The sequence below is a fragment of the Rhinopithecus roxellana genome, chromosome 11, assembly GCF_007565055.1.
Source record: "Rhinopithecus roxellana isolate Shanxi Qingling chromosome 11, ASM756505v1, whole genome shotgun sequence".
In the NCBI taxonomy this organism is placed as follows: domain Eukaryota; kingdom Metazoa; phylum Chordata; class Mammalia; order Primates; family Cercopithecidae; genus Rhinopithecus; species Rhinopithecus roxellana.
Genome location: NC_044559.1, coordinates 79156321 through 79179231, shown reverse-complemented (window position 1 = coordinate 79179231; position 22911 = coordinate 79156321). Strand labels below are relative to the sequence as shown.

General features: G+C 42.1%; 1 protein-coding gene across 1 annotated transcript in view; it reads left to right on the top strand.

Moving 5' to 3' along the window:
* Positions 1–1148: 1148 nt before the first annotated feature.
* TBC1D12 (TBC1 domain family member 12) overlaps positions 1149–22911 on the top strand; it is a 149376-nt gene continuing 127613 nt past the window's right edge. The window contains exon 1 of the mRNA XM_010368128.2: positions 1149–2231. Within this exon, the coding sequence (XP_010366430.1) occupies positions 1282–2231 (950 nt within the window). The 5' untranslated portion in view covers positions 1149–1281. The remainder of the gene's footprint in view (positions 2232–22911) is intronic.

Below are 22911 nucleotides of genomic sequence, written 5' to 3'. Positions count from 1 at the left end.
GATGCCTAATCTGTGTCTCTGAACCTAAACCCTAAATCAAGTTTTATTATTTATTTATTTGAAACAGAGTTTCACTCTTGTTGCCCTGGCTGGAGTGCAGTGGTGCAATCTTGGCTCATTGCAACCAGCCTCTGGGGTTCAAGCGATTCTCCTGCCTCAGGCTCCAAAGTAGCTGGGATTACAGGTGCCCACCACCAAGCCCGGCTAATTTTTTGTATTTTTAGTAGAGACCGGGTTTCACCATGTTGGCCAGGCTGGTCTCGAACTCCTGACCTCAGGTGATTCACCCACCTCGACCTCTCAAAGTGTTGGAATTACAGGCGTGAGCCACTGCGCCCGAGCAACTCAAGTTTTAGAACTCTTTCAGTCGTTTACTTTACCAGATGTATTTCCCCTATTGTTTTTTCCTATCCAATTTTCTATTTCTTCAAACCATATCAGTTTCAGCCTCATACTTTTGTAGTAATCATTGATTACTCTGTCTTCTGTCACTTCTTCTGATCAGTTATCAAGTTTTTCGTCTTTTACTTTAAATATATTTCATTTCCACTCCATGGTCAATCATCCCGTTTTAATCCACTATTGCAGAATGCTGGAATTATTTCACTAGCTCCTCTCTGCCTGACCACTTCCTCTCCCTCCTTAGGTGATAATCTTTTAGAGGACTGTGATGAAACATGGTGCTAAGTGAGCAAGATAAGTTAGGTTATCTTTTTTTTTTATGTTAGATGAAGTGAAGAAGAGAGGGTGTTGACTCTTCTCGATGAAGTGATGAAGCCCTGAACTGTGGCAATGATGCGTGAGAAGGATGTAAAAATCGTAAAGTCGACTGGTGACCAATTAGAGCTGGAAGGACTTACCCACGCTAACACCTCCCAAATATGGGAGTATTTTACTACCATAAATGAAATACATCAAGTGAATTTTTGCTAAGCGAGCAATACCCGCGCTTCGGTAAGAACTGTCACTCTTGGAGCAGGCCAACCAGCCTCCACCATCCAGATGGCTGATCCTAGATTGGCAGCCTGCGTCTCTCTAGCTACCGTCTCTATGGTTCGGGGAATCTCCAGGTCGGGGCTTGACCGGTCCGACTTTTGCGCGTGCGCGAGTCCTGGCGCGTGCCCGCCCTCCCGCAACTGTCTGACCCCGCGGGTGGGAGGGGTGGGTCTGGGAACGTTGCGGCGGCTGTCGCCGCGGCTCCAGCAGTCAGAGCTGTTCTGCGGCCAAGCGTGCGCCTGGAGTCCTTCCTTGCCACCTGGGGCGGCCGCCACCCGCCCCCAGATGGTGGGTCCGGAGGATGCCGGAGCCTGCTCGGGAAGAAACCCCAAGTTGCTCCCGGTGCCTGCGCCGGAGCCCGTGGGCCAGGACGGGAAGATAATCCGGGCCATGGGCGGCTTTGGCGGAGGCGTCGGCGCTGTGGAGCCGCCGGAGGAGGCTGAGGAGGAGGAAACGCCGCCTAGGCAGCTCCTTCAACGTTACCTCGCGGCGGCCGGGGAGCAGCTGGAGCCGGGGCTCTGCTACTGTCCGCTCCCCGCTGGCCAAGCTGGCGCCCCGCTGCCCTCGGCAGCCCCACGATCGGACGGCTGCCCGCTGGGCTCGGGTTCCAAGCACCGCGGCGCGGAGGTGGCGGATGGCCGCGTGCCGCGGCACGGAGGCATGACCAACGGAGACTCGGGTTTTCTGCCCGGTCGGGACTGTCGCGATCTGGAAGAGGCTCGCGGGCTGGCGCGCGTCGGCGGCCGGGAGTCGCGCCGCCGCCGCCCCTGCGGCCGCCTCCGCCTGGAGGGGCCTGGCGACGAGGACGCGGACAGCGCGGGCAGCCCGTCCGACTGGGCCTCGCCGCTTGAGGACCCGCTTCGGAGCTGCTGCCTGGTGGCCGCGGACGCCGAGGAGCCCGAGGGCGCGGGCAGCGGCTCGGGGGACAGCCCGGCCAACAGCTGCAGCGGTAGCGAGGACTCAGAGCAGCCGGGAGTTGGCGCCGGGGGTCCAGAGGAGGGCTCGCCCCCTGCCACCTCGGCTGAGAGGACTAGTGGGGGTGCGGAGCCGCGCCTGGGCTTTTCTGACATTCACTTGAACTCTCGGAACACTTTCGAGGTGAGCCGCGGTCACAGCGCCAGCGATCACCTGCCCCCGGCCGGGCCGCCGGTGCCCTTGCCCGCCGCGGAGCAGGGTCCTGCAGGGACTTTGGCTCGGGCTCGACGGAGCGGCGGCTTCGCGGACTTCTTCGCCAGGTACGGCGCAGGCTGCGTGGGGACTCGGGGCGGGGCCGGTACCGGGGGCAGGGCCGAGGTCTGGGTCGGAGTCGGAGCCGGGAGCTTGGTCGGCCGCTTCCTTGCCAGCCCCGCACTTGTCAGGGTTTAGCTTTGATTTTCACTGGAGGAAGAGGAACTGGATCGGCTTTGTGTTTCTATAGGAGAAGTTGTGAGCTTTGTGGACAGCGAGTCTTTCTGTTGCCTTGTCGGCGGGAGGCTGTACCTGCCATTCATACCTGGCTTCTGAGCAGTCAGGGTCAGCCAGCTGGCTAGTGCGGCATCTGCAGTTGCTTTTTCTGGAAAAGCGGATAACCATCTCCGTCCCCAATTTTTTAAAATTGTACTACAAAGATTTAGGTTGTTGAAGGGTGGGGGGAGGCAGTATGTGTGTACGGGTGTGGTTGTGAAAAAGAAAAGGAAGTCCTTTCGTAGAGCTGTTTATTTGCTGTGTTTGCATAGAGTCTAAATCCATTCAAGTGGTTTGGGAATTCTTGAAATTAGAAGTGGTTGTGCTTCATAGTGTTTATTTATTTGTTTCAGTGGCCTTTATTAAAATGCAGTTTGGTGTTTATAATTTTATCCCAACTTTTTAAGCCAAATTAGCGCTTTAAGGAAAGAAAGCCTTTTCTCTTAATCTCCCAGATAGGCCTCCGCTTTTTTCTCCCAATAACTTTTAAAAAAAATGGTATTGTATTTGTGATTTGACAGGATATTCTTGAAATTAAATTATGGGACGGGCGCGGTGGCTCCTGCCTGTAATCCCAGCACTTTGGGAGGCTGAGGCGGGCGGACTGTTTGAGGTCAGGGGTTCGAGACAAGCCTGGCCAACATGGTGAAACCCCGTCTCTACTAAAAATACAAAAATTAGCCAGGCATGGTGGCAGGTGCCTGTAATCCCAGCTACTCGGGAGTCTGAGGCAGAGGAATCACTTGAACCCGGGAGGCAGAGGTTGCAGTGAGCCGAGATCGCGCCATTGCACTCCAGCCCGGGGGACAAGAGCGAAACTCCGTCTTTCAAGGAAAAGAAAAGAAAGAAAATAAATTATGGCGCTGAACATTGCAGATTTCAGGATGGGGGTTTGTTGATTTAATAAGGATAAATAAGAGTAGTCAGAAAATACTTAATGGACGTTACTGTAAGGGCAGTTTACGGCCGGACGCAGTGGCTCACGTCTGTAATCCCAGCACTTTGGGAGGCCGAGGCGGGCGGATCACCTGAGGTCAGGAGTTCGAGACCAGCCTGACCAACATGGTGAAACCCCGTCTCTACTAAAATATACAAAAATTAGCCGGGCGTATTGACAGGCGACTTAATCCCAGCTGGTTGGGAGGCGGAGGCAGGAGAATCGTTTGAATCCTGGAGGCGAAGGTTGCAGTGAGCTGAGATTGAGCCGTTGCACTCAAACTTGGGGGTTAAGAGTGAGACTTCTCTCAAAAAAAAAAAAAAAAGCAGTTTTCCTTGAGTTAGATTTTGACACGCCTTTTTTCTTCTTCTTCTTCTTTTTTTTTTTTAAATCCCTAGGCAAATAGGAAAATATGCCCAACTTGTAAAACTTTCCTTTACAGAGTTCTCTTTACTGTGTTTTTGCTACCTTTTTGGGGATCTTGACTACAACCAGAAGTGAAAGAAGCGAATTCTGAGCTCAAGTTTTAGCAGGTTATACAATTAGCATACATATTGTAGATATAAAGGCATAATTTTCTGATTATAATTGATATTTCTTATTCCTCTTTCTAGTTTATTCCATATTTTTTTTTGCTCATATAAATTTACAAATATAAAGTTTCTTAAATCAAAAGTGGAAAATCCTAATTTTGTGTTACTCAGGACAATATAGTAATGAGATCTGTATTTGTAATATAGTTGCAAAAATATATTTAAAACTTGTACTGGCAATATTCTAAAAGATCTCAAGGTGAGTTAGGTTTATAAATTTGTGACACTGTGTGGCCTTTGGGTGTTTATTGGTCATATCTATCTTGGTCATGTTTTCAGGTCAGATGTCAGGCAATTTTAGATCTGGGAGGGGCTTTGGAGATCACAGATTCAACTAGTATACTCTTGAGTTCTTGCTCTGTGCCATGCATTGTGAATAGAGATGATTTAGACAACTCTCCCTGACCTGCAGGTGGGGTGCAGGCTAGTGGGGATTAAGTTTGAAGACAGATAAATTGCAATTTATGAACAATTTTTTTTTTTTTTGAGATGGAGTTTCCCTCTTTTGCCCAGGCTGGAGTGAAGTAGTGCCATCTTGGCTTACTGCAACCTCCGCCCCCTGGGCTCAAGCGATTCTCCTGCCTCAGCCTCCCAAGTAGCTGGGATTATAGGCATCTGCCACCATGCCTGGCTAATTTTTGTATTTTTAGTAGAGACCAGGTTTCACCATGTTGGCCAGGCTGGTCTTGAACTCCTGACCTCAGGTGATCCACCCGCCTCAGCCTCCCAAAGTGCTGGGATTACAGGCGTGAGCCACCGCGCCCAGCCAACAATGTTATTTATAAGAGGCTTTCATATTATTAGCAGTAGGCAGAAATTTTATTTTTTCTTTCATTTCCCATGTGTTTTAAGTAGGCAGGAATTTTTATTTAATTTTTAAATTTTCTTTTATTTGTAGCCTAATAGAACTTAATATAGCTAGATGACATTCATATGGCCACATTATTCATATGTGTCAGAGCACTGGATTTGAAGTCAGAAAACAGGTGCCCTAAAGTTAATTTCTCTAAGCCTCATTTTTCCTGATAGAGGTCTGAATGTCAGGTCTCTAAGAGTCAGTGCTTCCTTTATATGACTTCTTGGGAAAGAAAGGGCAGAGTCAGAGAGGCACAGTTTTTCTTAACTGAATTCTGAACACCTTAAAGGCAGGAACTGTGACATTCATCTCTGAAACTATAATACCTAGCCACTGGTATGAAGAACACCATTCAGATTGGGTTGAATCAGTAGCTTTCATGGATTCCCCTTTACTGTGCTCGAGCTAGGTAGTGTAATTTTGAGCAAAATCTCCATCCACAATAAAAATAATCAGAAATTACCCCTGTCTCACAACACAACCCAAGACATCCAACCCTACCCCCAAATGCATAGTTGCTATTCTCAACTCTGAAGCTCCAGGTGAGGGCTCTCTTTGGAAGTGGCTTGTTTGGAATGGAATCTTGTTCTTCGGTGCAACCCTTACTCCCATTTTATTTTTTTTAGATGAGGAATCTCATTGTCTAAAGAAGGTAATTTAGTTAGCTAGTGGCAGGCTGGGATTTGAAACCAGGATTCCTGATTTCCCAGTCCATGTTTATGTTCAGTCTACAACCTTTGTTCACTTTATGGCTTTTTCTCTGCCACCTGTTTATCCTCCATGCTTTTCTTCTTCCCTTCGCACTTCGTTCTTCTCTTTCCCTTAATTAGGCAAAAATCTATACGAGAAACCTTTAAAAAAAAGTTTTATGTTTACTTAAGAAGGGGGAACATTTTACAGGAATGTATCTATTACTACAAAGTATGTTAAATTAAGACACATTATTTCAGTAGATATCATATAGGAAATACAGGAATTCATTTAGAATATGACTGCTTTCATTTGGAGGGCCTTAGTGGTCGTCTTCCACCTTCCTTCCCTTCCACATGAGGTGAGTTCTATTTCAGTCCCTACTGGGGGCTTGCTTCAGTTTCACATGGACACCTTTCTGTGTTTATGGTGACTTGGCTGTCAGAGCGCTAGAAGTACCATTCCCTCAGTTTCTTGACCTTTTCCTGTCTATAAAAATTGAAATGCAGCTGGGTGCAGTGACTCATACCTGTAATCCCAACACTTTGGGAGGGCGAGGCGGGTGGATCACCTGAGGTCAAGAGTTCGAGACCAGCCTGGCCAACATGGCGAAACCCTGTCTTTACTGCAAATACAAACAAATTAGCTGGGCATGGTGGTGGGTGCCTGTAATCCCAGCCACTCAGGAGGCTGAGGTAGGAGAAATGCTAGAACCCTGGGGGTGGAGCTTGCAGTGAGCTGAGACTGTGCCACTTGCACTCCAGCCTGGGTGACAGAGTAAGATTCCGTCTCAAAAAAAAAAAAAAGTTGAAATGCTAGATGGGTACCACTCAGCAGTGAGGAGGAGTGAACACTTTTGAAGTCTTTTGTGTTTCCAAGCTTGCCTTAATTCCTCAAGGATCCATTTGTTACTCTTCTTAAAAAATAGTTCTAAGCTGGGCATAGTAGCGCGTGCCTGTAGTCCCAGCTATTCTGGAGGCTGAAGCAGGAGGATTGCCTGAGTCCAGGAGTTCAAGGCTGCAGTGAGCCATGATTGAGTCACTGCACTCTAGCCTGGGTGACAGAGTGAGACTGTGTCTCTTAAAAAAAGTTCTAAACCAAAGTTTTTGTGGGTCCTTCAAGTAAATTCATGTCTTGTTTTCTAAATAGAATGCTTTATTTTTTACATAGGTAGACTCTTTCGTAGTTTTTTGTTTGTTTGTTTTTAGGCCATTTAATACTTTTGAAGCTTGTTAGGATTGCATTGGCATAGTTACTGTTATTTAAAAATATAGATACTTATCTGTGTTTCCTGGTAGTGCTGATTTTTTTTTTTTAATCAAGTCTTTATATGAATTTGGTGACCTTAAAGGGCATTGCTAAGGTAAGGAAGGAATAATTGAAGATTTTTTTCCCTTTATCTGAGAAGAAAATTGACTTTATAGATTTTGAAACATGCAGATCCATGTGACTTTCTCTGTAGTTGTTGACTTCTGAAACTTCCTAAATATTGTGGCAAAAGCTCTTTTCACAGAGCTCTTTTTACAATGGTTGGGGTGAGTAGGAAAAACTAAAGGCTCTTTTAGTGATTTCTTTTCACATCTAGATAGTCTCCATTCTCCCTAATATGAAAACTGATGAAGATTTTTTTCTTAATTTAAGGGTCTCGGAAACAGGAAAGTCAGCCACGTCCTTTTTTCCACCTAGAATTTGCGCTAGTTGACAAAATCATAATTTATCCATCTGACTGAGCCATTATAAACATCTCTGTCCTATAAGGCTCCCTTACTTGTTCCATAGTGTGTATTCCTCCCCCAGTCAACTAAAATAAAAACAAGTTTCAACGTGAGTTTCTAAAAAAATAAGTCCCTTTCTCAGATAACTAAAGAAAAGGCAAAATATGAAACTTTTGATGTTTTAAAAGATTTTTTTTTTTTTTTTTCTTTTTGAGACGGAGTTTTGCTCTGTCGCCCAGGCTGGAGTGCAGTGGCCGGTTCTCAGCTCACTGCAAGCTCCGCCTCCCGGGTTCACGCCATTCTCCTGCCTCAGCTTCCCGAGCAGCTGGGATTACAGGCGCCCGCCACCTCGCCCGGCTAACTTTTTGTATTTTTTAGTAGAGACGGGGTTTCACCATGTTAGCCAGGATGGTCTCGATCTCCTGACCTCGTGATCCGCCCGTCTCGGCCTCCCAAAGTGCTGGGATTACAGGCTTGAGCCACCGTGCCTGGCCTGTTTTAAAAGATTTTAAAAGCTCCCCAAAGCATGCAGCTTTTTAATACTCTGATACAATTATTTACAAGGAGAATGAAGGAAAAATCAATTGAATTAAAACCTGTTTTGTTCAGGATCAACTGTGCTACTATAATTAATGTTTAAAATGTTAGGAAAGCTGAAAATAATACGTAATTAACTGCTCTGGAATAAACACAAAAGTCTATTAGGATTTTAGAGTGTTGTGAAGCTACCATTATGTTAAATTGGGGAGCTAGCTCAAGAGCCTTTTATATCTGTTCCCTGTGTCTCACTCCTTCACCTACCTCAGATCCAGTATTTTCTTTTAAAAACTCCAAAAAAAACAATACTCTAGGGACCTACACTAAAGCACCGGAAATTCAGCATTGGTTCAGGATTTCACCTTAGAAATTTGTGGTTTTCATTCAGTTGGCAGATTAGAAATGTGATAACCTGAATACAAATTAGGTAGAACATATTCAGAAACTCTGATTTTTGTGGAAGTAAGATAATTTAAGCACTCAAGCATATTACTTTGAAGCGCTAAATTAAAGTAACTTTTTTTTTTTTTTTTTTTTTTTTTTTGGAGACAGGATCTCACTCTTGTCCATGCCTAGAGTGCGGTGGCACAGCTCACTGCAGCCTCAGACTCCCGGACTCAATTGATCCTTTCAGCTCAGCCTCCCAAGTAGCTCAGACTACAGGCATGCACCACTACGACCTGCTAATTTTGTTTTGTATTTTTTATAGAGACAGGGTTTTGCCATGTTTCTCAGACTGGTCTCAAACTCCTGGGCTCAAGTGATCTGCCTGCTTTGGCCTCTTAAAGTGCTGGGATTACAGGCATGAGCTACTGCATCCGGCCAAATTAACATTTTTTACTACACAGTTGTAAGCAAAGCAGACTATTATTATAATACTAACTTGGAGTTACTTGTTTAATAGAAATCTCTAAACTATCCAAAATGGCTATAGAGATTTATTTTTAATTTTTAAAATATTTTATTTTTAAATAGTTTTAGATTTGTAGAAAAGTTGCAAAGGTAAATACCGAGAGTTTCCACACCCCTCCCCCTGTTCCCCTTTGGTTAACATCACCTTATATTTATGGTACATTTGTCACAACTAAGAAACTAACATTTGTACAATGCTCTTAATTAAACCTCACACTTGGCCGGGCGTGGTGGCTCAAGCCTGTAATCCCAGCACTTTGGAAGGCCAAGACAGGCGGATCACGAGGTCAGGAGATCGAGACCATCCTGGCTAACACAGTGAAACCCCGTCTCTACTAAAAAATACAAAAAACTAGCCGGGCGTGGTGGCGGGTGCCTGTAGTCCCAGCTACTCAGGAGGCTGAGGCAGGAGAATGGCGTAAACCCGGGAGGCGGAGCTTGCAGTGAGCTGAGATCCGGCCACTGCACTCCAGCCTGGGCGACAGAGCGAGACTCCGTCTCAAAAAAAAAAAAAAAACCTCACACTTTGTAGGAGATTTTGACTAAAAGGTTTTTATTTGGGGAGTGGTTGTGTTACTTTTAAATGGAAGTTTTCACTTTTAAGTTTTTAGATCTTTTAAGTGGAAGGAACTTCTGTGATCACCTTATTCATGCCTTAATACTCCATGGAAAGCCAATGATGGTGTTGACAAATAATCTTTTATTTGCTAGATATTATCTAACAAGGTGGTATTAATTTAATATTGGAAATGAATTATGCATGGTAACTCATTGTTTAACCTAGAACAATGATATTCACTGCACACTATTTAGGGGCAGCATTTCCAAGATTTTAAAACCAGTACCGTTTGCCTCTAGGAAAAAATATGAAAGTGTATCTTAGTTCTACATAATTTCACAGTTTTCTAAAATTATTTTCATATGTATTTTCTTCATAAGTTTTTTTTCCTTTTCTTTTTTTTCATAGAGATGAGGTCTCACCATGTTGCCCAGGCTGGTGTCGAACTCCTGAGCTCAGGTGATCTGCTCACCTCTGCCGCCCAAAGTGCTGGGATCACAGGTGTGAGCCATCGTGCCCAGCCACAGTTTTTTTTGGTTGTTGTTCTTTACATATTACTGTGACCTAGGAAGGGTAGGGTTTATTTCTATTTTATGGTTATTTGTTCAGATAGCTAATTAATGTAAGAATTACAACTAGACTATAGATCTATTCCTAGGGCTTGAAGCTAATACACTGATTTCTATGAATTATAAATTTAAGAACAAAAACTTAGCTTTTGGTGTAGTGAAAATACAATGCTTGAGAGATAAGTAACTTGGTTTTTGTCCTAGGTAACAACTTCTGCCATTAAATAATTCTGTTAACCTTGGGCAATTCACTAAATTTCTGGACTTCGGTTTCCTCATCTATGAAATTGGGATATTCAGAGTCCCTTCAGTTCTAATATTGTGGTATTATAATGCACAATTCTGTTGCACCCACAGTAGTAGACCACAAATATTTACTGATTGAATATTACAAATGTGAACCGAGTTAAAGAGAAAGCTGAAAAAAACAGGATTTTTTTCCCTCTGTAAAATGAGAGGCATGCTAGAGATAGAACTATTCCTTTCAACTCCAAATTCCACCTTTAATGTGTCTTTTAGCAAAGGTCTAACTCTGCCTTAGAGTAATCATGATAGAAATATCAGTGATCTTTTAGTTTTTCATGTGAAGGTGGCACAAAGCAGCAGCTCTTTTTTTCTGTTCTATAGCAAATTCTAGATCTATTTTTTTCTTATTTCTTTGAGATGGGGAGGAGTAGTGAGAGAGAGAGAGAGAATGGGGTATTAAGTACATTTTAGTTAATCAATTAACTGGAATTTAAGCCTTTAACTTCCAGACTATGAGTTATTTCATGAAGGTTGCCATTGTGGCACTTTGGTGAGCTAGTGCATTTGTTTCTAGCTTTTGGTATATTTCAAAATCACCTGAAACCGCCCAGATATAGTGGCTCATGCCTGTCATCCCAGCACTTTGGGCAGCTGAGACTGGAGATTCACTTGAGGCCAGGAGTTCCAGCCTGGGCAGTATAGCAAGACCCCATCTCATTTTATTTAAAAAATTTAAAAAATCACCTAAAAACACATTTACAAAAATTAGATTCTCTAATTCACAGCCTCCACCTAGTCAGATTCAGGAGACCTACTATTTGGCTGGTGAATTTGCATTTTTAGAAAGTTGCCTGGTTGGGCCCAGTGGCTCATGCCTTCATTGGGAGCCCAAGGTGAGGGGATTGCTTGAGCCCAGGAGTTCGAGGCTGCCTAGGCAACATAGTGAGATGCTGTCTCTATAAAAAATTAAAAAACTAGCTGGCCATGGTGGTGTGCACCTGTAGCCACAGTTACTTGGGAGGCTGAAATGGGAGGATCGCTTGAGCTGGGGAGGTCGGGGCTGCAGTGAGCTATGGTCGCACCACTGCATTCCTGCCTGGATGGCAGAGTGAGACTGTCTCCAAAGAAAGATAAAATTGCTTGCAGTTGATTCAGATTGTCAACTATGTTTTAGTGAATTGCTTAATCCTAGGTGGCATCTTCAAATTACAGGATGGTATGGTGCTTAAAAATGCTCGTTCTAGAGTTAGGCTGCTTGGGTTTGAGTTAGCTTACTAGCTCTTTAATTCTGGACTTCTCTGGACTTTAGGCAACTCATCCATAAAATGGGGATTATAATAATGCCTAATTCATGGGATTGCCATGAGGGTTAAATAATATTTTACATTCTTTGTTTTTGCTATGTGGCATATAGTGAAGATTCAAATGTTATTATTCAGACTATAGCAAGACTACTATAACACCTTCCTCAACTTCACCACTGAAATCCACTGATTTGAAGAAAGAAAGATACTGGATGAATTTTTGTGTACTGTCTGGGAAACGTTACACAATTTGCGCAGTAGAAGATTTTTAAACATAATTTGTACATGGGATTGGATGGATGTTAAAGTAGATTCTGGTGTAGTGATATAACATTTCCCGAAGTCTTGAAGCTTTGACTAAAAAGCAAATCTGAGAAGGAACCAAAAGGAAGGAATGCTGAGAAGGATTAAAATATTTGTATTTTTTATTGTCTTAAGGAACTTTTATAGACAGGCAAAGCCAATTTTTTAGTTTAAGTTCATGAAATGTTTAACTTGGCTTACTCGTACATTTCATACTTAGTATGTTGTGGTAGGAAGGTTTTGGGAAAGAGTGGAAACATTTGGAGATTTTGAGACGATACATCTGTTATCCATCTCTAAATGTATGCAGAAAGGCAAAGTGTGTCCTTTTTGAGGCTGCTTTTTTCTCCCTAGGAACTCTGTTAGCTATACTGTAAGTTATCTTCAGGTTGTTATGGCCGATAGTTGCTTGGACCCTACTACAGTGATTCTTAAATTTAGTGTTTAAAATTACTTGGAAGGGGGAGGGTTGTTAAGAATGCAGATTCCTTGAGACCCAAGTAGATCTTGGGTGGGGTCCACCAGGAATCCAACTTTTTAAAAGGGCCCGCAAGTGATTCTGATGTGGGTGATTCCCCGACTATAACCATGGAAATCCTGGGCTGGTTAATAGGCAGGTCTCCTCAGGTAGTGACTGAAAGTACAATACACCTTTATAGTTCACATTGCTTTACTGATTTAAAATTGGGTCATATTCAGGTACTATGTAATTGATGAGTATAAACAGAGATGTATAATAGAGAACAGATTCAAAATACAAATCTGGAAGTACTTTGCTAGCCTTTACTTGGTTGATTAATTATTTCGGCCAGATTCAATCTTGGCTTCCTTTTTATTAATGGGAAAAATCTTTTATTTTCATTTTATGCTGTTTAGATAGCCATGCTTGCCTGTTTGTGAAAAGCTTTAACTTGTAAGATTTTCCTCAGGTCTACTCAGTTTGTTGGCATACCTTTACCTTTCTTATAGCCTGTGAAAAAAGTGTTAATATTCCTTCCTTCTGCTGCTAGTTGTAATTATTTTCTGTGCCTTTAAGAAGAAATCCTGCACACTGCACATGGTTTTCTCCCCTCCAGCATTTGCTGCCTCAGCCTTTCTTATGCTTCTTATTTTTGTGGCTGAAATAGGAAAGAGAGGGAAACCCATGTAACTGTCTGGGTTTTCAGCGTGCTCTTTCCTGCAATTAAGAGAAGTTTACCTTAGGAAATCAAGCTACAAGTCATGTTCCTTACTTAGAGCTAGTTTGAGAGTGAACTTTATAAGATGTTTAACTCATCTTTGAATGTGGCTTTTCAGGTATGTTTTTTAATTTGAATTTTATGTTAGATACTTTTTTTTGTTAAAAAATATTTTCATCTGCTTGTCTCTAACCCCACAGAGATTAAAACATTTTAAATTTGGAACTGAACATAATAATTTTGAAATCAAATTATGTGCTGTTTTCTTATATTTTCCCAAGTACTGTAATATACAACTACCCATCATACGTTAGGCATTATTTAGAATTTCCAGATCTGGTTTTCATCTAGATTGTTCATAGCTATCTTTTAGTCAAGTAGGGCAAATACATTTTTTGTTGTTGTCCCAGGAAAAAGTCATTCAAATACTATAATAGTTTACTTTTTTTTGTTAGAAAAACATAAAATGTTCACATTATCTGCTTTTGAAAAGCAGGACAGGAATATAAAATAAAGCTAAAGATAATACATTGTTTCCATGTTATTCTTGTTAAGGTGGTGAGAAGATGATAAAGAAAATTTGAGGGTTTGGAAGTATGGTAAGAGACACGAGAAACTATTAGAGAATGAGTTTGAAGATACTCGTAGAGAGAGAAATTGCTGGAGAGATAAATATTACGTAGAAGTTAGCCATGTAGTTAGTACTTAGGCCTGTTGGTTTCAGAGTATAACCACAGATTATTTCCATATTTTTCTAATTTTTCTACTTGGCCTACCTCACTGCCTTTGTGGATGTTTCTAGCCACTTGTTTCTTTAAAGTATCTTGTATGTCCCTCCTTAACTTCCCTAACGTCTGTGTCTCCCGGTGGCTTAATAGGCCATACTGTGAAACTGAACTTTTTTTTTCTTTTCTTTTCTTTTTTTTTTTTTTTTTGAGATGGAGCCTCCCTCTGTCTCTCAGGCTGGAGTACAGTCGTGGGATCTCAGCTGTCTGCCACCTCCGCCTCCCGGGTTCCAGCGATTCTCCCGTCTCAGCCTCCGGAATAGCTGGGATTACAGGCGTGCGCCTCACGCCTGGCTAATTTTTTGTATTTTTAGTACAGATGGGGTTTCACCATGTTGGCCAGGCTGGTCTCGAACTCCTGACCTGAAGTGATCTATCCCCCACGGCCTCGCAAAGTGCTGGGATTACAGGCAAACTGAACTATTTTTAAATAACAGGTCGTATATATAAAGTTTAATTTAGGCTCTAAAAGTTTAGGTTGTTAATATGATAGTTTCGGGTACTAAAATGTACATTTATCAAAAGGTAAAATAAATGCAATATACAGTTGCACACACTGTATTCTTAGTTGAGTTCCAGTGCTAAAAGGAAAGGAAAATTGTTCCTACAAGTACCAGGGTAAATCTAGCAAATGGAATTAAAGTCCCTCTTACCCACGTGGAAAAAATTCATGGTTCATTACCAGGAAGATATAGTACATAGAAATTTAAGTTCTAAAGTAAGTTATTGAAGTTTTAAATAAGGAAAACATCCCAACTGAATAAGTAGTTTCTGTATTTTTGAAGAGTGATAACATTTAAGTTGCTTTTTTGTACTTACATAAGCCTTAACTCCCCCAACCCCTCACTGACTTTTTGACGTTATTGGTACTACCCAGAGTTACAGAGATTGGTAACCCTTGAATGTTATTTAGGAAACAAATAACTCGTGATTCAGAATTTGTTTTGGTTACCAAAATTTTTGATCTAAAGACTAATAAAACTAGCCAGGCGCAGTGGCTCACGCCTGTAATCCCAGCACTTTGGGAGGCTTAGATGGAAGGATCACGAGGTCAGGAGATCAAGAGCATCCTGGCTAACACGGTGAAACTCCGTCTCTAGTAAAAATACAAAAAAGATTAGGCGGGCGTGGTGGCGGGTGCCTGTAGTCGCAGCTACTGGAAAGGCTGAGACAGGAGAATGGTGTGAACCCAGGAGGCCGAGCTTGCAGTGAGCCGAGATTGCGCCACTGCACTTCAGCCTGGGCGACAGAGTAAGACTGTCTCAAAAAAAAAAAAAAAAAACTAATAAAACTTTTGATAGGTAATTATTATATAAGGTAACTAGCACACTAACTGAACAAATAACTGGAGGTTAATGCCCATCTTTGTGATAATACTCTCAGAAAACACAGTAATACTGTCAAGAATGCTAGGATAAGGATTAACTTTCAAAACTGGATGGTGCACAAATAACACAGCTGAGAACTCTACTGCATGAAGGGAAAATTTTAGGAGATAACCACTATAAAATTTTCTTGAGTAAAGTAATAACTAGCCATTTATTTTAATGAGTAGATAAGATTGTATTGCTCTTCTACAACACCACTGAAACATACATAATCTTTTGATTTGGTTGTCCATTTAATAGAAACATAACACTATGTAGGGAAAAAAATACAGTTACCTTGGTCAGGATCCAGGTTTCACCTGTGCAACTGGAAGAAAGGTTCTATCATGCATATTGTCAGTTCAGGATGTACTTCTAGGTTAGACATGAGCAAAATGTCAACAAAGCAAAGCACCAGCAACTACCATACAGCTAAGTGTATGCCTTTTTATTCTCAGAATGTTTAGACATCTGATCTATGTTATTTAGTCTTGCTTGAATTCTTTTACTAATTTGGAGCTCAGTTTTCTCAACAGAGTCTATTGAGGGTATTAGTTGTTAGAAGGTTCTTTGTTGAAGTACAGTGTGGTTCATTGTAATGTTCATAGTCCCAATTTCCCCCTTAGCGCCACAAAAAACAATTCAATTCATTTACATGATTACCCTTCAGACATTTAAGATTGCTGCAGAACCCTTTTTAGTTCTTACGAATTAGTTTGGAATTTTCTTGCCATTTATTCATTCAGCAAATTATTGTGAGTCCTCTATGTATACTAGGCACTAGGCACATAGGAGATTAGGTAAACAGAACATTTTATTTAAAAAGTTTCACATAAGGGAGTCCTATAATATCAATGCTTACAATATTACCTGAGTAGTATTATAAAAGAGGATATGAGATGCATCAATACCACTGAGGAAGGAGTGATTAACTTTGAGATAGGAAGTTAGGAACTTTACAGTAGATGAAACATGAAAGCTTATTATTTTACTAATGAAGAGGGTTTGGGTTAGAATGAGTCTGATGACAGGACAGGTAAAAATAACACATATAGAATTATATATAAAATAGCTCAGCACTTTTTGGGACTGCAGATTCTCATCAGTATGATTGCCCCTAGGGTGTTTGAGGTATGTGTCAAAAACTGAGGCAAAAAGGTCGGGTCTAAATTATGGAGGAGCTAAATTTGTCTGACAGAACTAAGTAATTTGAACTGATTCAGTGAGAGGTGGCAGTACAGGGAACATTTGTGGGTTTTTTAAACAATGGCGACATACTTAGAACTACATTTTAGAACGGTGACTTGCATAGCCATGTGGCAGATGATTTACAACTTGAGAAACTGGAGCATGGAGATAGTTATGGTAGTTTATGGGTGGTTGTCAGTCTCCTTTTCAAAATGTGATATCCAAATAGTTGATGTAAATAACATTTTTTTTAAACCAGTAATATTGGATTAGAGAAAAAAAGTAAATAACTTTAAATAAATCTTTCAATCTCTACAAGAAGGGGTCATAAATAAGTTGAGTGAGACATACCAGTAGTCTTTTTGTGAAGCTTTAAGGAAAATAAACTTTGAACTGGATTTTTGTTTTTGAAGGAATTGAGATGATAGGAAAATTGTCATGTGAAAAATTATGCTTACTATATTTTGTAAGGAATTTAATGAGGATGGGAAAAGAGAATAGCTGTTTGGCTACATGTTTTGCTGTTGTGGATCAGAAAGGAAACAACTTCAGGAAAAACCCTGGAGGTGTAAAATTGTTGCAAAATCAAGGTTTTACATCTAGTGTAAAAGTTCTGTACATTGCTTTATAAAAGTGGGCTGGGGCCCGGCGCGGTGGCTCAAGCCTGTAATCCCAGCACTTTGGGAGGCCGAGACGGGCGGATCACGAGGTCAGGAGATCGAGACCATCCTGGCTAACACAGTGAAACCCTGTCTCTACTAAAAAATACAAAAAACTAGCCGGGCGACGTGGCGGGCGCCTGTAGTCCCAGCTACTCGGGAGGCTGAGGCAGGAGAATGGCGTAAACCCAGGAGGCGGAGTTTGCAGTGAGCTGAGACCCGGCCACTGCACTCCAGCCTGGGCGACAGAGCCAGACTCTGTCTCAAAAAAAAAAAAAAAAAAGGCCGGGCGCGGTGGCTCAAGCCTGTAATCCCAGCACTTTGGGAGGCCGAGACGGGCGGATCACGAGGTCAGGAGATTGAGACCATCCTGGCTAACACGGTGAAACCCCATCTCTACTAAAAATACAAAAAACTAGCCGGGCGTGGTGGCGGGCGCCTGTAGTCCCAGCTACTCGGGAGGCTGAGGCAGGAGAATGGCGGGAACCCGGGAGATGGAGCTTGCAGTGAGCCGAGATTGCGCCACTGCACTCCAGCCTGGGCAACAGAGCGAGACTCCGTCTCAAAAAAAAAAAAAAATAAATAAAGTGGACTGGGACAGTATACTCATCAGCCATTTTTGAGGATTGAATGAGATAAAGACAAAATATTGAGACTTCCATAATTACCTCTATGTATGTGTCTAATTTTTTTTTTTTTTTTTTTTGAGACGGAGTCTTGCCCTGTCCTCCAGGCTGGAGTGCAGTGGGGCGATTGGCTCACTACAAGCTCCACCTCCCAGGTTCACGCCATTCTCCTGCCTCAGCCTCCCGAGTAGCTGGGACTACAGGCTACCTGCCACCATGCCCGGCTAGTTATTTTTTTTGAATGTTTAGTAGAGACGGGGTTTCACTGTGTTAGCCAGGATGGTCTCGATCTCCTGACCTTGTGATCCGCCCGCCTCGGCCTCCCAAAGTGCTGGGATTACAAACGTGAGCCACCGTGCCCGGCCCATGTGTGTCTCTTCTACTAAATTGCAAAGTCTCCAGAGACAGGGACCATGTTCTTGTTCATTTTTTTTTTTTTACCTTTGCGTAGAGATACAGATTAAATTGAAGGATAATTAAACCTGAAACTTGGGGTCTGCCACCCTTAAATTTGGTTATCTCCAAGTAAATCTAGCTCTAATAATTTTAACAAAGCCCAGCAATCTTTAGTTATCCGTGTGCTGGCAAAACAGTCCATGTTTAAAGGAGTAACTACCAGGCCCGGTGTGGTGGCTCACACCTTTGATCCCAGCACTTTGGGAGGCCGAGGTGGGCGGATCATGAGGTCAGGAGATTGAGACCATCCTGGCTAACACAGGGAAACCCTATCTCTACTAAAAATACAAAAAATTAGCTGGGCATGGTGGCCGGCGCCTGTAGTCCTAGCTACTCGGGAGGCTGAGGCAGGAGAACCCGGGAGGTGGAGCTTGCAGTGAGCCGAGATTGGGCCACTACACTCCAGTCTGGGCGACAGAGCGAGACTCCAAGACTGTCTCAAAAAAAAAAAAAAAAAAAGGGATTAACTACCTAAACATATAGATTTTGGTAAAATACTTGCGGCAGCTGCACAACTTTTAAGAAAATCCAGATTACAGCATCTGTAACTGAAATGTAATATAAAGGAAGTGCTGAATTTTGTTTTATAAATATTGCCTTAATGCTATTGCTAGTTTTGAAGAAAATATCTTCTTTAGGTTTTTTTATCAGCCTAACAGATTATTCTCAATTTCTGTAGAACTAGATATGTCTGTTTTTTGCACTCAATCTTTTTATACTTTAGTCTTTTATTATTATTATTATTATTATTATTATTTTTGAGACAGAGTTGTACTCTCACCCAGACTGGAGTGCACTGTTGCAGCCTCGGCTTACTGCAACCTCTGCCTCCTGGGTTCAAGTGATTCTCCTGCCTCAGACTCCCAAGTAGCTGGGATTACAGGCACGTGCCACTGTGCCAGGCTAATTTTTTGTATTTTTTTTTTTTTTTTTTTTTGAGACGGAGTCTCGCTCTGTCGCCCGGGCTGGAGTGCAGTGGCCAGATCTCAGCTCACTGCAAGCTCCGCCTCCCGGGTTTACGCCATTCTCCTGCCTCAGCCTCCGGAGTAGCTGGGACTGCAGGCGCCCGCCACTTCGCCCGGCTAGATTTTTTGTATTTTTTTTTTTTTTTTTTTTTTTTTAGTAGAGACGGGGTTTCACCGTGTGAGCCAGGATGGTCTCGATCTCCTGACCTCGTGATCCACCCGTCTCGGCCTCCCAAAGTGCTGGGATTACAGGCTTGAGCCGCCGCGCCCGGCCAATTTTTTGTATTTTTAGTAGAGATGAGGTTTCGCCCTGTTGGTCAGGCTGGTCTCCAATGCCTGACCTCAAGTGATCCACCCGCCTCAGCCTCCAAAGTGCTGGGATTAGAAGCTGAGCCACCATGCCCAGCAACCCCCACCCTTTTTTTTTCTTTCTTTTTTTTTGGAGACAGAGTCTTGCTCTGTCACCCAGGTGGGAGTGCAGTGGTGCGATCTCGGCTGGCACGATCTCGGCTCACTGCAACATCTGCCTCCTAGGTTCAAGTGATTCTCCTGCCTCAGCCTCCCGAGTAGCCTGAACTAGAGGCGCACGCCCCCATGGCCGGCTAATTTTTGTATTTTTAGTAGAGATGGGGTTTCACCATGTTGGCCAGAATGGCCTCCATCTCCTGACCTCATGATCTGCCCACCTCGGCCTCCCGAAGTGCTGGGATTACAGACGTGAGCCACCACAGCTGTCCTCCCAGCCATTTTTTTGATAGCAAACACATACATCTTTTATTAAGTATTTATACATTTACTATTAAATGTGTTAAATGTACAGGTTATTTAATGTATATTACAGTATATTAAGTATAATGTACACAGTATATTGTGTATCATCAGTGAAGTTTTTTTTTTTTTTTTTTTGAGACGGAGTCTTGCTCTGTCACCCAGGCTGGAGTGCTGTGGCCGGATCTCAGCTCACTGCAAGTTCCGCCTCCCGGGTTCGTGCCATTCTCCTGCCTCAGCCTCCCGAGTAGCTGGGACTACAGGTGCCGCCACCTCACCCGGCTAGTTTTTTGTAGTTTTTAGTAGAGACGGGGGTTTCACTGTGTTAGCCAGGATGGTCTCGATCTCCTGACCTCGTGATCCAGCCGTCTCGGCCTCCCAGAGTGCTGGGATTACAGGCTTGAGCCACCGTGCCCGGCCCATCAGTGAAGTTTTTAACATTAACCTGCATTTTAGATTCAATAAAACTTAAAAGGCCGGGCGTGATGGCTTATGCCTGTAATCTTATCACTTTGTGAGGCCGAGGTGGGTGGATCATGAGGTAAGGAGTTCGAGACCAGCCTGGCCAACATGGTGAAATCCATCTCTACTAAAAATAGAAAACATTAGCTCCACGTGGTGGTGCCTGTAATCCCAGCTTCTTGGGAGGCTGAGGCAGGAGAATTCCTTGAATCCGGGAGGCAAAAGTTGCAGTGAGCCAATATTGCACCACTGCACTCTAGCCTGGGCGACAGAGCAAGACTCAGTCTCGGGGAAAGAAAAAACAAAAGCAGCTCATATAGAATAAACAGCTTTTTATAGGAACAGTCATTTTTATATTTTGTTTAAAAAGCCTTAACCGGTGTAATTTAGTTTTCTATTTAATATATTTAATACCAAACAGAACCACAAAGAAAAAAGTGAATCTCCTCTAAGTTTTTATTTTACCGAAATGTGTGGTTTACATATGGCTTTTGGTGTGGGATACTTACTCCTACTGAAAGAAGTAAGCGGTTAGTCTGTTGATGAATGCTGGCAACCATATTTTAAAAACTGATAACTGGAAGTTCAGTTTTATAAATCTGCTAAATTTTTTTTATCGCAGTGGAATATATTGTTGTGGACCGAATGTTTGTGTCCCTCCAAAATTTATGTGTTGAAGCGCTAATCCCCAGTAATGATATTTGGAGGTGGGATCTTTGAGGTAATTAGGTTTAGATGAGTTCAGGAGGGTGGGACTCTAATGATGGGATTAACACCCTTATAAGACGAGGCCCTGGGGAGCTTGCTTCCCTTTTTCTGCCCTGTTGCTATGTGAGCACACAGCAGAAAGGTAGCTGTCTGAAAACCAGAAGAGACTCCTCACCAGACACCAAATTTGCTGGGGCCTTGATCTTAGACTTTTCCGGCTCCAGAACTTTGAGATACAAATATCTGTTGTTCAAGCCATCAAGTCAATATTTTGTTATAGCAACCTGAGCTAAGACATGCATATAACATAAAATTTACAATTAGTGACATTCAATACATTCACAATGTTGTACAACTAGCACCACTATCTAGTTCTAGAACATTTCATTACCCCAAAAAGAAGCTCTGTACTCACTAAGCAGTCACTTCCATCCTGCCTTGTCCCCAAGCCAACAATCTGTTTTTGGTCTCTGTGTATTTGCTTAGTCTGGATATTTCGTATAAAGGGAGTCATATACTTTTTGACTGTTTATGTCTGGCTTCTTTCACTTTGCATGTTTTTAAGGTTCATTTATATTGTAGCATGCATCAGTACAGCATTACTTTTTATGATTGCATAATAGTCCATTGCTTGGATATAACATTTTGTTTATCCATTTATCCGCTGGTGGACATTTGGGTGGTTTCTGTCTTTTGGTTGTTATGGATAGTGCTGCTAGTATCATTTGTGTACAAGTTTTTGTTTGAACACTTTTTTCTTTCAAGTTTTATTTTTAATTGACAAATGTATATTTATGGGGCACAATGTGAAGTTTTGATATATGTTTGCATTGTGGAATAATCAAATCAGTCTAATTAGCATATCATCACCTCAAACATTTATCATTGAATTATGCTGAAAACGTTAAAAAACCCTCTTTTAACTGTTTTGAAATATATATTACTATTAACTGTAGTCACTGTGCTATGCAGTAGAACACCAAAACTTATTCCTCCTATCTAACTGAAACCCATTTTGTACCCACTGACCAATATTTCCCCTTTTCCCTTTCACTCTCCTCCACCCACCTCCATCTCCTTCCCCCGTGACCACCCCCCGGCCTCTGGTAACTACGATTCTACTCTCTACTGCTATTAGTCTGACTTTTTTAGATTCCAAATAGAAGTGAGATCATGTGGTATTGGTCTCTCTGCGTGGCTAATTTCACTTAACATAATGTTCTCTCTGTTCATCCATGTTGTCACAAATGACAGAATTTCCTAATTTAAAAATGCTGAATATATTCCATCGTGTACATATACATTTTAAAATGCATTCATCCATTGATGGACACTTAGGTTGCTTCCATATCTTGACTATTGTGAATAATGCTACATTTGAACATGGGAGTGTAGAGATATCTTAAACATACTGATATCAGTTCCTTTGGGCATATTCCCTGAGCACTGGTTTTTAATTCTTTTGGATACTATGCCCCTTAGTGAAATTGTTGGGTTATAGGATAATTCTGTGTTTAAGTCATTGAGGAACTGCCAAACTGTTTTCTAAAAGCTGCAGCATTTTCCATTCCCAGTAGCAATGAATGAGGGTCCCAGTTTCTCTATGTTCTTGTTATTTTTCTTCAGAAAAAAAAAATATCGCCATCCTAATGGGTTTGGAATAGTATTTCTTTGTGATTTTGGTTTGCATTTTCTAATAACGAATGATGCTGAGCATCTATTCATGTTCTTGTTGCCCATTTGTATATCATCTTTGCAAAAACGTTTATTCAAATCCTTTGCCTAGTATTAATTGGGCTGTGTGTGTTTTTGGTGTTGAGTTATATGAGTTCTTTACCTATTTTGGATTCTAGACCCTTAACAGATAAGGATTTGCAATTATTTTCTCCTATGGATATCATTAAACCTTCTTGATAGTACCATTTGTTGCACAAAAGTAGAAACGTTTTAAATTTTATGTGTATACAGTTCTAAGTTTGTGTAACCAGTTTAGTTTTTACCTTAATAGGGGAAATAAGATGTGTATTTAGCTATCTGTAGCATAGGCGGGAAAGTATAGAATGTATTGAAGAGTACAGAGTTTAGATGA